General features: G+C 31.3%; 1 protein-coding gene across 1 annotated transcript; it reads left to right on the top strand.

Annotated features, from left to right (window-relative positions):
* The first annotated feature begins 10,081 nt into the window (after positions 1-10,081).
* LOC105148610 (uncharacterized) lies at positions 10,082-15,633 on the top strand. Its single transcript, XM_011060427.2, has 3 exons — positions 10,082-10,401; positions 10,474-10,533; positions 15,193-15,633. Exons 1-3 carry the CDS (start codon positions 10,276-10,278, stop codon positions 15,415-15,417), a joined length of 411 nt encoding a protein of 136 aa, XP_011058729.1. The 5' UTR covers positions 10,082-10,275; the 3' UTR covers positions 15,418-15,633.
* Positions 15,634-15,850: the final 217 nt, after the last annotated feature.

The raw sequence follows: 15,850 nt of genomic DNA on the forward strand, positions 1-15,850 counted from the left end.
ATTCGCTTCGCAGGGTAAACAATGCTTCTTTTTGCAAAATTTGTTCATTTCGTGCAAAAACACATCGAATAAGCCTTCGTTTTCGAGATTGGAGGAAACTAAACTTATAACATTTAACACTGAGAAAAATCTCTTTAAAGGAATAAAATTTTGAGTAAATATTATAAGAGTCGTCACTAAATGAGTCATACAGTTCCATGCTGTGGTTAGTCTATTATCCCCATCCGTTCATTTTTTAAAAACATTAATAATATACGATAACAGAGACACATAAACAAAAAAAAATCTGTTGGACTTTATTAAGTAAGAACTATACTTACTATCTAAGTAGAAATCAAATATCTCAGACAATTATATACGATAGTAAAACAAAAACTTTAAGAAAATATTTACTTACGATTTTTTTAAATTGTGGCATAACTTTTATCATAGATGTGTTCGCAACAAGATGTTACAGCAGACTTAGCGGCAGTCGCTGCGTGCTCAGACACATTTACGCATGTCTCGCATGTTTTGTTTTTAATGTAGGATTATTCTACTTATCCCTATATTCAACTGACCCCAGTCTCCCCTATTACATATGACAACATTTAATTGTTTCATTTTTGAATGTCTTACCTTTTGTAATCTATCTTACTGTTCACGAATAATGGTTCAACATCACTGTTATTGTTATTATTGGAATCATTTTCATTTAATTATTCAATTTCCATTATTTTGTCTATGGTTTCACTACAAAATTACATACATACATACATACATACATGCATGTTAATTAGAATATCTTAATATATTAGGTGTTGGAATTAATTCGTAGCGTTTTTAATGAAAGAATGTTATTTATTTCACATGAGCATTAAAAAATACATTAATGAAAGTACTTCCCATCACTTGTAAAACGCTACGAATTAATTCCAACACCTAATAGTTTTAATTTATTAGCAATTTTTATTTTAAAATATAACTTTTTGTGTTGCATATGAGAAGGATTTGCTGTATTTTTTAATCTCCTTGATTTTGACATGTATTATAAGTATTATAAGTATTATAATCACTTTCTGTGAAATGATCACTGCAACCCTTGCAGTTTTGCTGACAGTATAACCAATTATATCTATCCATTTCTTTCTTTTTTCTCCATTTTTTGGCAAACTGTAAACATTATGCATACATTACACATATTACACATATAATTCACTTATGCTGAAGAACGTTTGAAGAATAAAAAAGAGCTTGATATAATTTACCTAATTATATTGTTACGTTTACAATTAGATGTATAGTGTGACTACCTATGAAATGATCGTTGCAAAAGTGAGTTGTATGATTCTTTACACATACAGCAATTCATTTTTATATTTCACAAATTTCTGTTTTCTATATATTTTAGCTTTTTAAAGCTAGAATAGCTCTATTTCGCTATACGAATTATGAAAGAGAATAAAAGTTAGATGTGGTTATGTCTAGGGTCCCTAATGTTTCCCCCACTTTCTTCTGTTAGAGAGAGAACGAAAAATCTAATTGTATTTCCTCCTTCTCGCACGCGCCAGCCATTGATATCCTTGTCTGGCATATGGCAATGCTCGGTCTATCTATATTATGCCCTGCACGCAGTAAATGCGCAATGGAAAACCGTCATGAGAAGAGATGCCATGAGATAGAAAAGAGATGCCAATAAGTCACGTGATCAGCCTTTCTGTGACTAGTTCTTAAATATATAAGGAGATGTCATGGCGATCTAACTTTTAATTTTCACGAACTTATAAACTATATATACCACTATTTATTTCGGATTCTTTCAAAAAACGCATTGAATAAACCTAATTTCGTTCATTCTGTGTGTATATATAACCACTTCGAGTATATGAAAGTATAAAGTGTTCTGCGCATGCATGGTTTTACAATGCGCATGTGCCACAAGTAATACTATCTGACAACAGAAAAAGTGGGGAGTTAGCAATCTAGTGTTATAATAGAAGTCTGTAGATTGAATATATATTTCTTGTTTATAACTTATTGTTACGTTTTTAACTTAAGAAAGCTATAGCAACTATTACTGTAAAAGATGCAGTAAAATATATTTGAAAATATATACTAAAATATATTTAAAAAAAACTAATATAGAGGAAAAGCCTTATGAGATAGGTGCTTGAGATAGCGGCGTTTCTGCTAAACTAATAAACGCTATCTATTGGCTCCATCATAAATTTATTGCTCTTGGATTGATAATTATTTAGTAGAAAATTCATTATTAGATCATACCTGTAGTCATTATAAAAAAAGATTCTAGAATTTAGATGTCTTCAAGTTTCATTCTCATACAGCACAGAAATATTGCAGCAACATTGCAAAAATATTTTATTGCAAGATTGTAACATTGAAAAAATATTGCGAAATATTGCTGCAATATTTCAGCAATATAGCAGCAACGTAAAAATGTTCGTTTTAAAAATATTGATATGTAATATTGCAGCAATATTACAACATAATATATATGCAATATTAGGTTTTGCGCATAGTGGAGGAATACTTGCAGTATTATTGCAGAAACATTGTAATAATGCAACATTGTAATATTACAACGTCATTGCAATATTTATTATAAGATTTTGTATTGTATGTTACATTTAACTCCTACTTCTAATTTTTTATATTATACATCTTATATCTTATTATTGTGTCCATTATTATGCATTATATTTAATCCTTACTTCTAATTGTTTTATATATCTATAAATTATAGGCACAATTCCTATAAATTATAGACATTGACTACATTTACACCTTATGCCCGTTTTCATTAATGTAGATTAACTTTAATCTCGGTTCAATTTATTCTTCGTCTTTTTCTAATCTTTAGAACTAGAAAAAGACGAAGATAAGTTGAACTGAGATTAACATTAATCTATATTGATAGAAATGGACATTAATCGGGTTTAATAATATTCGTAGTTAGAAACTAACCAGTCATTCCATTTTTCAGAGGAATATAATTATGAGATTGATCTGTTTCATAAATACAAATGTTATGAAACCCGATTAAATGTGCCGTGTAAATGTGATCATTAATTCCTATTCTTCCATTATATGCAGGTCCTTACTTTATTGAGTTATACACAAATCAATATATACAAGTCTTAACTCAAAGTGAACTTTCTAGCAGAGGCACAAATCGACATAGTGACAAAAGTCATTCTTGTCTTTGTTTCTTACTTGATTTTTGAACATGAAGGATGACTCTTGTGTCAATTTGTGTCTCTTGCTGAAAATATTTTAAATATTGCTGCAACATTGCTGAAGTAATATTGCAAAAAGAAGTCTTCGCAATGTTTCTGCAATATTGAAATGTTGTAGCAATGTTGCTACAAGTTTCTATGCTGTACGGGTTGGAATGAGCTTTTAAACTGTTTATTATTTAATAAATATTTGGCAATAAATTCTTCATATAATGAAGTATTCATATAGAGTAAGGTCGTACTAATAGAAAAATATGGAATATGTTGCTTAATTACAGAAGTTAGATTTAATGATCGTAAAACCGAGAGGCGTGGAAATATGAGATATCCAAGGTATTTCTAATATAAGATTAAAAGTAATAAAAAAGGCTCTGTACTAATAAGCAAAAGATAGTACAAAAGAAGGGCAAAGAGCCATATCTAATATAAGATAACTCATGCTTCCATGTTATAGTGAAAATCGTTGCTATAATATAAATGTTATTACAATAATAAAAAGGAAAACCGGAATGAACGTTGAGTGCCTATTTCTGTGATTTCAACTATCTGAAGACAAGTTCTGAATATAATATATCGCATACTCATTTTTCGCGCACACTGGCTGTGTTTATTTGTATTTAAGAAACACTAAATAAAATTTTTTAATTACAATACTGATATACTTTATGTTTTATTATTAATTTCTCGGGGTATCTCATATTAGAAGCACAAATTTTTGACTTTGCGATTTGCTCACTTTTTACATTTCTTTAATTTAAAAAAAAAATGGAATTTGAATTAAATTTTATATAACATTATCTTAAAGCTTATTAAATTCTCTTTAAAATGACCTATCATTTTTTAAAATTCTGCCCATAGACTTCTATAATAGCATTTACCCAAAATGAACTCAGTATCTCATAATAGGGGCCTTTCCTCTATAAATGTACATATATTATACAAATAACGTCAACCACTAAATTTCAGTGTATAACTGAGAACGTAATCCTCTTCATAAATTAATAAATTGATTTATAAAAAGATACTTATTTTTTTTAATTCAGTATAATATTTATTTTACAATACTAATCTTATATTAAGTATTAAATTTTTCAACATTATAATAAAAAAATACGCAGATATTTTTTTTTTAAAAGATATTGATACAAATAATATAAATATATATTAATAATGTTAATTTAATATACTTATAATGTTTAAAATATTAAAACGTAATTTTTATAATATGATTCTTATCATATAACTCTAATCACATAATTCGTATTACATAATTCGTGATATTAAAATTAAAGCATTCTATTATAAAATTGAGAGTACAAATTAGTTCGATACGTTTTCCAAAAGATAGCTCCGGCTGTTGTGAATGGTTCATAGTGACAACTGATTTTGGCGTTTTCAGAGAGATTAGACATCTGCTAATAATATTCAGTTTATATCGCTTTCATACAAAAACCTTGATTTTTTACTATGTTTGAAATGTCGAATTTTGTGTTAACCAAGCAGCATTTGCGGGAGGTTCTAATTTTCTGCTTTAATTGGAAGAAAAGTGCAGCTGAAGCCCATCGAATGCTTGTCGAACTTTGGTGACACTGCTCCAACTGATAAATCATATAGGGAATGGTTTTGACGTTTCAAGGATGGAGATTTCAGCGTTGAAGACAAGCCTCGCTCTGGACAGCCAAAAAAATTCGAAGACAAAGAATTAGAGGTGTTATTCGAAGAAGATCAGAGTCAAACGCAAGCTTGCAGAATCATTGGGAGTAACTCAACAAGCCGTTTCTGCACGATTGAGAGCCATGGGAATAATTCAAAAACAAGGAAATTGGATGCCTTATGAACTAAAACCGAGAGACGTTGAAAGGCGATTTTTCACAGCTGATTCAAAGACAACAAAGAAAAGGTTTTTTGCATCGGATTTTGACTGGAGATGAGAAGTGGATATTCTACGACAACCCCAAGAAGAAAAAATACTACGCTAAGCCCGGTCAATCGTAAAAAAACATTTGGAAACGCTCAAATGGGACATTTTACCTCACCCGCCATATTCTCCGAACATTCCTTCTGATTATTAGTTGTTCCGAAGGATGCAGCACGATTTAGCAAGTCATCGGTTCACTTCTTTCGTAGAAATCGAAAATTGACTCCAAAATTGGATCGCCTCCAAAGACGAGTCATTTTTTCGAGATGGAATTCGAAAATTGCCTGAGAGATGGGAAAAAGTAGTAGTCAGCGATGGACAATACTTTAATTAATCTGTTCATTCATTTTGTTTTGAAATAAATGCATTTTTGAATACAAAAAAAACGGACCGAACTAATTTGTACTCCCATAATTAGTTATGAGAATTAGTTATGAATTTGTTATGAATTAGTTATGAATTAGTTATAAATTTGCTTTTATAACGAAGTAACTTCGTATAAAATAACTGTAAAATACGTATATGAAAATAATATTTTAACCTGAATTAACTGTCAATTACTAGTCCGTAAGAAGTTTCGAGTAAAAATGCCAACCTCATTTTCAGAATGCAATGTTGCCAACTTATCGATAACCATTGAACATAAAACATTAAATTACTTGCATTTTCTAATAATAGAATATTAACATTGTGATTCATAATTAAAAATTAGCAATCAATGTCTTTTAATTTTAATAAATCATAAATTAGTCTTTCTTATTATTAAAAGATTTTCATATATTGGGTTGGTGTCACCAATGAAGAATAATAGCATATCCTCCTTACCTATCCCGCAAATGATCGATCGTACATTCTTAATTTTTGGGTGTGTTCCTTTTTTACTGGCAGTGCAATCATCATGACATCACAACAGTGCACTGCCGCAGCCATTCCAAAATTACTGTGGTACTGTCAGCATTACTGTAACATCGTATTTCAGAACGACTTTGCAGTAGACTGGCAGTGTAAACAGACATGGATAAACGTACTAATCTGTCGATAAATTTTGAACGAAAACAGCAGCGATAGTTCTTCCGAAGAAGATAAGCTAATTATGAGACCAATTCAAGCAATTTGATCTCGAGTTAAAAACTATATGGACACAGTTAATAAATATTCAGATGTGGAATTTAAGAGTCATTTTCGGTAAAATGATATATGTGCATCTTCTGCAGTTAAATGTAATGTATATATTTTTTTATTTCCTGGATCGAATATTTCGACGCGTTGTGCTTCGTTAAGCGATATTGCTATATTGTACGCCATATTGTACTGTAACTACTTCATCTCGAAAACCGCAGTAGTCTCAATGACAATATAGCTATCATTTATGATGTCATTGAGAGTACTAGACACTATCGCAGCGCGCTGCGTAGTAATAGCGGAACAATTTTTCAGTACAGGCATATATATCGGAATACATCCTTTATATTATTAGAGATCCCATCGCGAGTTGTGCATCTATTGTGTATGCAGATGAAATGTAAAATATATCGAGGTTTGTGTTGAGAGCAACACTAAACCGCAAGGATGTCTAAAAAAAATGTGATCAGGAATATTATTACAATATTTTTGATTAAAAAATTTTTAAAAAATGACTCGCGTATGTTTATAAAAGGGCTACCGTTGGAGAGGATCTGTAGATTACGAAAATGGTTGGGTGCCACCTTTAAAGTGATTACAACCCTCTGGCAGCCATAAAGAGGATGAGTAATGAATGAATTTTTGTTCATTAAATGCACCCATCGCGTAGTTCAATAATTTTTGCACTAGATCGTAGTTTATTATTTACGACGGAATAGGGTTGCCTTTAAAAAACTGGTCCAAAGTGACGATTGCCAACGTTTTAAAAAAACCGCTCCGATCGGCAAAAGCGAGTTCAAGATAGGATGCATTCAGAATGTCTGTTTAATCTATATTTTTAGTTCTAACGGAATATGCCAATCAGATGCAAGAGTTCACTGAGCGCTCAATAGCGGTCGTACTGAATGCACCTATAGAAGGAGCTGAGCACGGCTCCGGGCGATGAACAAGGACGCAGTAACTGATGATTGAACGTGTGCGTGCGAATTTGTGTTCATCATATACGTTCGACTAGAGAGAAACTTCTGTTTCGACCGTTTACCTGGCTGCCAGAGGATTGTGATAAAATGACACCCTACTATTTTCGTAATCTACAGATCCTCCTCTTTCCAACAGTAGTCCTTTTATAAATATACACGATGGATCATTTTCTCAAAATTTTTTAATCAAAAACGTAATTGATATTCCTAGTCACTTTTTTTTAGACACTCTTGCGGTTTAGTATTGCCCTCAATACGAACTTCGATTTTTTTTTACATTTCATCTGCATACGCGATAGATGCACAAATTTGCAGTGGGATCTCGTACTATATATTGGGTCATCTAAAAAGTATCCGCGGTTTTTAGATGACCCAATATAATATAGGACATGATCTGGCCAAATCGATCTCCGCAGGGTTGCCAGATTAGGCGATATGTCGCCTTTTAGACGACTTGGAATAAGAATTTACGACAAAAAATGGCCGAGAGCGACATGTCGCAAATTAAGCGATTTTCTTTTTCCCTCCGGCGACTTTTAGGCGACGCCGTGACAGCAGCGCCGAGACCTCCTTTATATATCGTCCAATAAGATTTTTACATCTAGAAGAATATATCAATAGCAAGTAGCGCCGCAGCGGGCGCTCATTTTCAATTGTTGCTGAACGCAGTTATTGAATTTTTATTGGTATTACTGCAAGGCTCTTGATGCCAGTGCTGAAAATAGTAGTGCACGTTTATTATACTACTAATAGCTAATAGTTTTAAATATTGGAACGCAATCTGTCCGTTAGTTCGATCTAGAGACACTGCTAGTGTCTCGGCGCTAAACTATGCGTAGTGACACTGTTGTGGTTAGCTTAATCGAAGATCTGAGAGGTATTAACGCGCGAATTTGAAGATGGGTAAACAGAAAATACAAAAAACATTATCGCAAAGAATGGGAAAAAGAAAACATTTTTACAGATTAGTTATCAACATTTTTAGAATTGAACTGACACCTAGGTCGTGGTCCAATTCATGTTCATGCTTAAAAATAATTTTATTCTTGTTTATCAAATGTTAAATATAGACAAATGATGCTCATGAGCGTTCTAAGCTTGAATCGAACCGCGACTCTAAAGAGTGCTGTTTAAGGAAAAATGCTATCAATTTTCGCACATTTATGAAATCAAATGGCCTTTGGCCAAGATCTATTAATTTCAAGGGCTTTCTTGTAACAGTGTCAATTGTAAATTTAATTTCAAACATGCAAATTAGTGAATGCTCTGAAATTAACTCTCAAAATCTGAAATTAACTCTTTAACGACACACCATGATCAACATTTTGATTGTAAATGTTAAGAAAACGGATGTATTTCGGGAGGCTCTCTATCGCGTCCTAAATCCGATTATGGTTGCCGATTGTCGGTTTTCGCCAATCACGTTACAGCTAATCTGCACTTGTTGCATCATTATTGTTAAAATGAAACCGGCAATCGTAACAATCGTAATCAACAATTTGTGGTGTGATTACGGCTTAAACTATTTAACAATGCCGTCGAAGGTTTAAATGAATAAATAATAAAAGTTGTAGTATGGACTTATAGATTGGCTAGAAGAGAACAAAAACACAATCGATAACAAAGAGACTCGATGTAAAGTATGTGAAATAAATTTACGCGCACACATGCAGATTTTATAAAACATGCCAACCGAACTCTTCAACGAAAATGAATAATCTAAATGGGCGTGTTCAGCCTAAATTAAAATATGGTAAGTATTTTTTATTTTATATAATATAAATATTGTATTTATTCACAAGTATTCTCTCAATTGAGAATAATAAAATTGTAATTTGTAAAGTTATTTCATTAATAAATTTATTTTTAAATTCTCTAATTTTTCGGCTATTATCTCCTAATATATACATATATTATAAACAATAAGATAGGAAACAAGACCGTTTATAAATAACATTACAATCCGAAGCGCCACTACGGTCTAAGTATTAAGATGTTGAACTAATATATATATTATTCAAACGAATGAATTAATTTCAGAAATAATAATTACGTGTCGATATGGTTGTCGACATTAACGCAATTAATCTGAAATGTAATAATCCCCCCAAAATTCCCCAAATTAATCTTAAAAAACTGTAATAAACTTATTGCGAAAAATTTTTTAAGATTAATTTTTTAAGATTAATTTGGGGAATTTTGGGGGGATTATTACATTTCAGATTAATTGCGTTAATGTCGACAACCATATCGACACGTAATTATTATTTCTGAAATTAATTCATTCGTTTGAATAATATATATATTAGTTCAACATCTTAATACTTAGACCGTAGTGGCGCTTCGGATTGTAATGTTATATTACATATATTATAAATATCAAAATGATCAATTGTTTCAGACGCAACTACAGCCACTATAGAAGCGAAAACTATAGATATCAAACTTACTGTTCATATTGTTATACAAGGCGTAAGTACATACATTTCCTTTTTGAAAAACTACACAAACTTTAGCAGTATTTGCGTTCTCATATTTTTATATTTTTGGAAAAGTCATCGTTGGCAAACACTGTTAAAGTTTGTGTAGTTTTTCCGCAAATGAAATAAATACCTATACACACTTTTAAATATAGGCCGGTATAATATTCATTATTCATCAGAAATACAGAAATTTATGGTACAGAGTTTCTCTCTTTCTCTCTCTCTCTCTCTCTCTCTCTCTCTCTCCCCCTATTTTTTCCTTTTTTTTCGAAAGCGCGTTTCAATTGGGCGATTTTGGGCGATACGAGAGCCCTCTATCGGCGACAACGTCAAGTATCTGGCAACCCTCAGACTCCGCTCATTATTTCGGGAGGCGGTGGAAGGTGGAAGGCGGGAGCCAATAACCAGAGAAGTGTCGACTGTCTCCTGAAAGGAAAGTAGTTTATGTTACACTGTGTCTGACTGTGTTCTTGTTGGAAAACACCAGAAGTGATGATCTGTTGAAAGGTTTTTCTCTCATCCTCAAATTGCTCGTGATGTCGATCAGGCCACTATGGCCCGATCTGCGACCACGGGCGACTGATCCGTTGTGGTTCAACGCCGATAAACCATGCGATGACGAGAGCGAGGTCGCCGCTCTCGAAGCGGAGCATCAGGCCTGGGTAAGTGTGTAAACATTCTTGAGCGCGAGTTAACTATAACGCATGGTCCACATTTTTTTATGTTTATTTCAGAGAGATCACGTGCGGGTGCAGGGCTACGAGCACATTCCAATCGGGAAGACTGTGAGTGATGTAAGTTAACCTAACCTAACCTAATCTAATCGACTAGTATTTTGTCTTGTATTTGTATTTTCAAAAGTATTTCACGACTTGGAATTGTTATCGATAGTTTTGATGATGTATTATTATTAATTCCTTCATTTTGTTTACTATCAAGGACATGTGTATTTATTTATTTCTCGTCTCTCAATATGCACATATATAGCATTTTGATCATTCGGTATAATGTATCTTGATCTCATCAAGTCGAAGTCGATTGTCAAGTTAAAGTCAATTGATTGCACTGTTCAACAAGGATTTCATCACACGAGACAAGTGATTCTAGTAGGTTTTTTCCTTACATAATAAATCTGTAATTGAAAATGTAGTTTTTATCAGGTTTTGATCTGATCAAGAAAAACCAGGTTAAAAAGTGATAAACATGTTTTTAATTATCTTTGAAGTTCTAAAAAAGAATGAAATGTAAAATGAAGATAAATAAGTGACACGATAAAAATTGAAATGTCATGTCTTGAAATGTCTCTCTGATGTTTCTAAGACATATATATATGCTATCTGGATGTAATTCTTATTTCTAGGATGATAATATAGTAGACACATATTGTAGTTTGTGTGCATTCCTAAAAAAATCTGCTACAAAAAAAATTTTATCATGTTATCGATTCGGCACATAATTCGATAAATTACAAATGCAATATGTAAATTCACATGAAATTATTTAAAGCACTCAAGATGCACTTTGACCATATAGGTATTTCTTAGTGATTATGTGTTTGATGTGTTACTTATTTATCTTTGTTTTAGGATTTGAACTTTCATTTGAGCTAACTTAAATTTCTATGATGTTTCATTTTTTAAAAATCAATTTTAAAAATGGTCAAAAATTTTTTTTACTTTTTGACCTAGTTTGTCTAAAAAAAATCTAATGTACATTTTCAATTACAAATTTATAATTTATAGGAGAAACCTATCAGAGTTACCTGCCATGTGTCACGAATCATGAAAAAAAATTTTTTTAATATTGCACAGTGTTGTCGAATATTGACTTAAAGCATGTAATTTTTAAGCAGAGAATTGATTATGTAATAAGGTAGAAAATTAAGTCTTGTGTATCTCCACGATGATAGAAATTGATTCAAGATGAAAAAGAATTGACCAGTTACATTGATTATGTGATTAAATTGTCCGAATTAGATTTGTTATTCATTTTCTATCTCAGATTTGCTAGAACTGAACTCTCGAACCGATTCTCAGCATCATGGATACAAGACTTTACAAAAGTACGTGAATTTATTTAAATATTTATAATTTCATTGGTCAACATCTCATGAATGTACTCACTTTTGTATGTCGTTTCGATCCTTAAAATAGGTTTGTTTGCATTGTCAAAAATTCCCGAAATTTGCAAAATTTTAAAAGATAAATATATTTTTGGATATTGAATAGAGAGAAAAAAAGAATGCAAAAAATACAAGTAATGTGAATATAATACTTAATGATAATAGAAGACAAATTAGTATATATCGTAGCAAAAAAGGAGGATGAATACACACACACGTGCGTGCGTGTGTGCGTGCGTGCATGCGTGCGTGTGGGTGAATGGGTGTGTGTGTGTATATGTGTGTGTGTGTGTGTGTGTGTGTGTGTGTGTGTGTGTGTGTGTGTGTGTCATCAAAATTTTTGTCTGTTATCCTTTGTTAATAGGCCAAACTAAAAAAAACATGCATTTCATTCCCCAACCGGGAGGTGAAATGTGTATGTTTTTAAATATATTTTTAGACTGCAGAATTACATGGAAGCAAGCAGTTTTCCATAAACGCGAAGGGAACATGTGTAAAAATGAAGTGAGTAAATAAGCATACAATTTTTGCCATAAAAATGAAACACATAATCATCATTTTTAATGTTTAAACTCTTAAAAATTATCAAATATGTTTTGTTATGATATAGTTGAAATAGAGAAGGAAATAAACATACGAAAACTCGAAAGATGTAAAACGAGGATCAGTATGTCATTTTTCTGCTTTCTTAAACTCTAGACTCTTAGATTATCACGCTTATCCATGGTCTTCTAAATTTCTGACACATAAATCTTAAACTAAAAACCCAGATACTTCAATTTCATATGCTTGAACTGTAGACATATAAATCCCAGTCCATTAATGACAATTTAATTTTTAATTTAAATGCGATTATAATTGACCTTTGATGTCAATTTCATTCATAGAGCACACAAATGATTGGCTCTTGAAATATGAATTATAGAATCGGTTTTTAAAGACCAAATGATGTACAAAATCCGATGTGCATCATGCAACCTCTCCGCAGTGCACATCGGATAATGCTGATGTCGACGATGGAATTGACATCGATATATAAGATTGAAATCTCTTGGTTTTCAGTCTAAGATTTATGAGCGTCTGAAGTTTAGAAGTCGGATAAATTCTAAGAGCCTGGAGTTTAATTAAAAAGGCGGGAAGATAACATGCAAAACGCGTGTATCTGATTCTCGTCTTACATCCTTCGAGTTTTCATATGTTTGTTTTCTTCTCTATTAAAATTCTATTACAACAAAATGTCATATATTTGATGGTTTTGAGAGTTTAAACATTAAAAACAATCAGTATTTATCTCATTTTTATAGCAAAAACCTTATGCTTATTCACTTTATTCACATTTTTATATTATAAATCTCTTCATGTTTATGAAAAACTGATTGCTCTGCGTAATTCTGCTGCCAAAAAATAATTAAAAAATATACACTTCTCGGTTGGAGACAAAAATTAACGACTTTATTCACCCTTCTTTTTTTCTTTTCTATTTAATTTTAATAATCTTTACATAATACAGTAGTATAATACGTAATATCATTTGTTTAGTAAATAAACAGCAGAGAAAAAAATCGAAATATTGCAATAAATAAAATACAAATTGATTCCTAAATTTTTTTTATGAATAAGTTATCTTGATTATTATTCATAAAAATCACTTAAATTATCTTGCACATTCTGGAGATGTTTGTTATCTTGCAGAAATAACCTCTTTTGTTTAAAATTCAAATTTTAAACAAAAAAGAAACAAATAATTTTTTTTCTTCGAAATTTTGAACGAATAAAAGATTATATAAATAAAATAGATGAAAAAATGAAGTATATTTGAATAGTTCAAATAACAAAATCGTATATTTTGACAAATTGCGCCATCGTTCAACTTTAACGTAGTTGTTATGTCGTTGTATTCATTTTCTTTACCATCGGTTGGAAGTAGGACGACACTATCATTGGTATCACTTCTACATTAAATACTGTATATATACACACATAATCTGCTATATAATAATTAAATTAAAAATATTTTAATCCCAACTTATAGTAACAAAATTGCGAAGATTGCAAAAACACATTCGGTATCATTAATGTTCTAATTATTCATACACATTTTTAGATTGAATTCATCGCATTTAAATATTCCTGCACAAATGACTGTTTAAACATTTCTTATTTTTATTTATCGGTATAGGAGAAGTTTGATAGACACGTTTCGACATGAAATTTCGCTTCGTTTTTGTTTTTCGATCAATTATTAAGAAATTCGAGTGTCCAGAGACCCGGCGTCCGGGACTACCCAAATTTTTCTTCTATTATGTATATAACATTTTATATAGTTTATTAATTATTTATATGTTTTATTAATATTATATTAATTATTTATATATTTTATTAATATTTTATTAATTATATTGATATATTAGGAATGTGATTGTTTTAATTTTGAGGATTTTGCAAGAGATGGCATTGATATCAGTATTGTTGAAGATATTCCAATTACAGCTATTATTTTTTATTTCTTTAATATTATTCCATTTAATCGTTTACTATGTCTAACAATAGACATAGTAAACATTGCCGTTTATGCCATTTAAAAAATGGAAGTTCCTAAAGAGCATTTTTGGTATGCATTGCTCTTGTTTTTTAATCAGACAGCAGCTGAAGATCATAGAATTCTGATAGAAACTTATGATGATGTTGCTCCGTCAATTAAAACGTGTGAATATTGATTCTGTCGATTTAAAAGTGATGATTTTAATGTTAATGACAAAAGTTGGAAAATGCAGATTTGCAAGCATTATTGGACGAAGATTCAACACAATCCACTTCAGAACTTGCCAGAGAATTAAATGTTGATCGTATAACAATTATTAAACGTTTATGTACGATATTGTTTAAATAAATCAATTTTTTTAGAAAAAAAATCCTCAAAGCTAAATCTCATTCCTAATAACTTATTATTTATTTTTTCAATTTTATATTAAGTACTTAACTATTAGGCACAACCTTAATACTATAATCATACTAGCGATTGCTGATTGGATTGCAATTGTGATTGTGATTGGCGATTATTTTTCAATTAGAGCAAAGTAATCGGTGACTGTTTTGCTCTGGTTGGTTGAAAACTAATCGCTAATTACAATCGCATTTTAACCGACAATTGCTAATGTAATTATAGTTTAACGTGATTCATGAATATCTATATAGATATTGATATGGATAGATTTGATATGTTCGACATTCGAAAATGCTTAAATCAGAACTCAAATCGGATTAATGATACATAATGTATTCTAAATTCTAATATATACCTAATATATTCTCTTGCGCATGAAAAATCTAGTTCAGAGGATCGGAGGGAGAGGAAGAGGAAGAGGAGGAGGAGGAGGGTGAGGGTGAAGAGGAAGACGAGTCGGACACCCACGAGGAAGAGGAGGAGGAGCTCGACGAGATCGACATGGAAGTCAGTTATTCCCATCATCCGCAGAGGTCTAGTCCGACGGACACAGTGACCGCTCCCGTATCCATCCGGATGGTCAACGCATCGAATTTAACTCGTTATTCTTAATTTTTTTATATTGATTCGGTTGTACATATCTGTGATCGCGAGTCTCGTATAATTATTTCTAGTGAAGTAACATATTTTATTAAAATAAATTAAGTTAATTAAGTTTTGTGACTAATATAATTTTAATGCGAATTATTTATAATTCTATAGCTTGATGGTATTAATGATGTAAACATTCTAAACGAATAAAGGTCTATATCGGTTTTCTATTCCTAACTTTCATTTTCTTTCTTTTTTTTTACGACAACAAAAAGTCGCCGTGCTTTTTTCAAACTTAATTTTTTTAATCAGACGGCAGCTGAAGATCATAGAATTCTGATAGAAACTTATGATGATGTTGCTCCGTCAATTAAAACGTGTGAATATTGATTCTGCCGATTTAAAAGTGATGATTTCAATATTAACGACAAAAGCTGGAAAATGCAGATTTGCA

This window comes from Acromyrmex echinatior, unplaced genomic scaffold, assembly GCF_024713525.1.
Source record: "Acromyrmex echinatior isolate Ae372 unplaced genomic scaffold, ASM2471352v2 Scaffold28, whole genome shotgun sequence".
Classification (NCBI taxonomy): Eukaryota; Metazoa; Arthropoda; class Insecta; order Hymenoptera; family Formicidae; genus Acromyrmex; species Acromyrmex echinatior.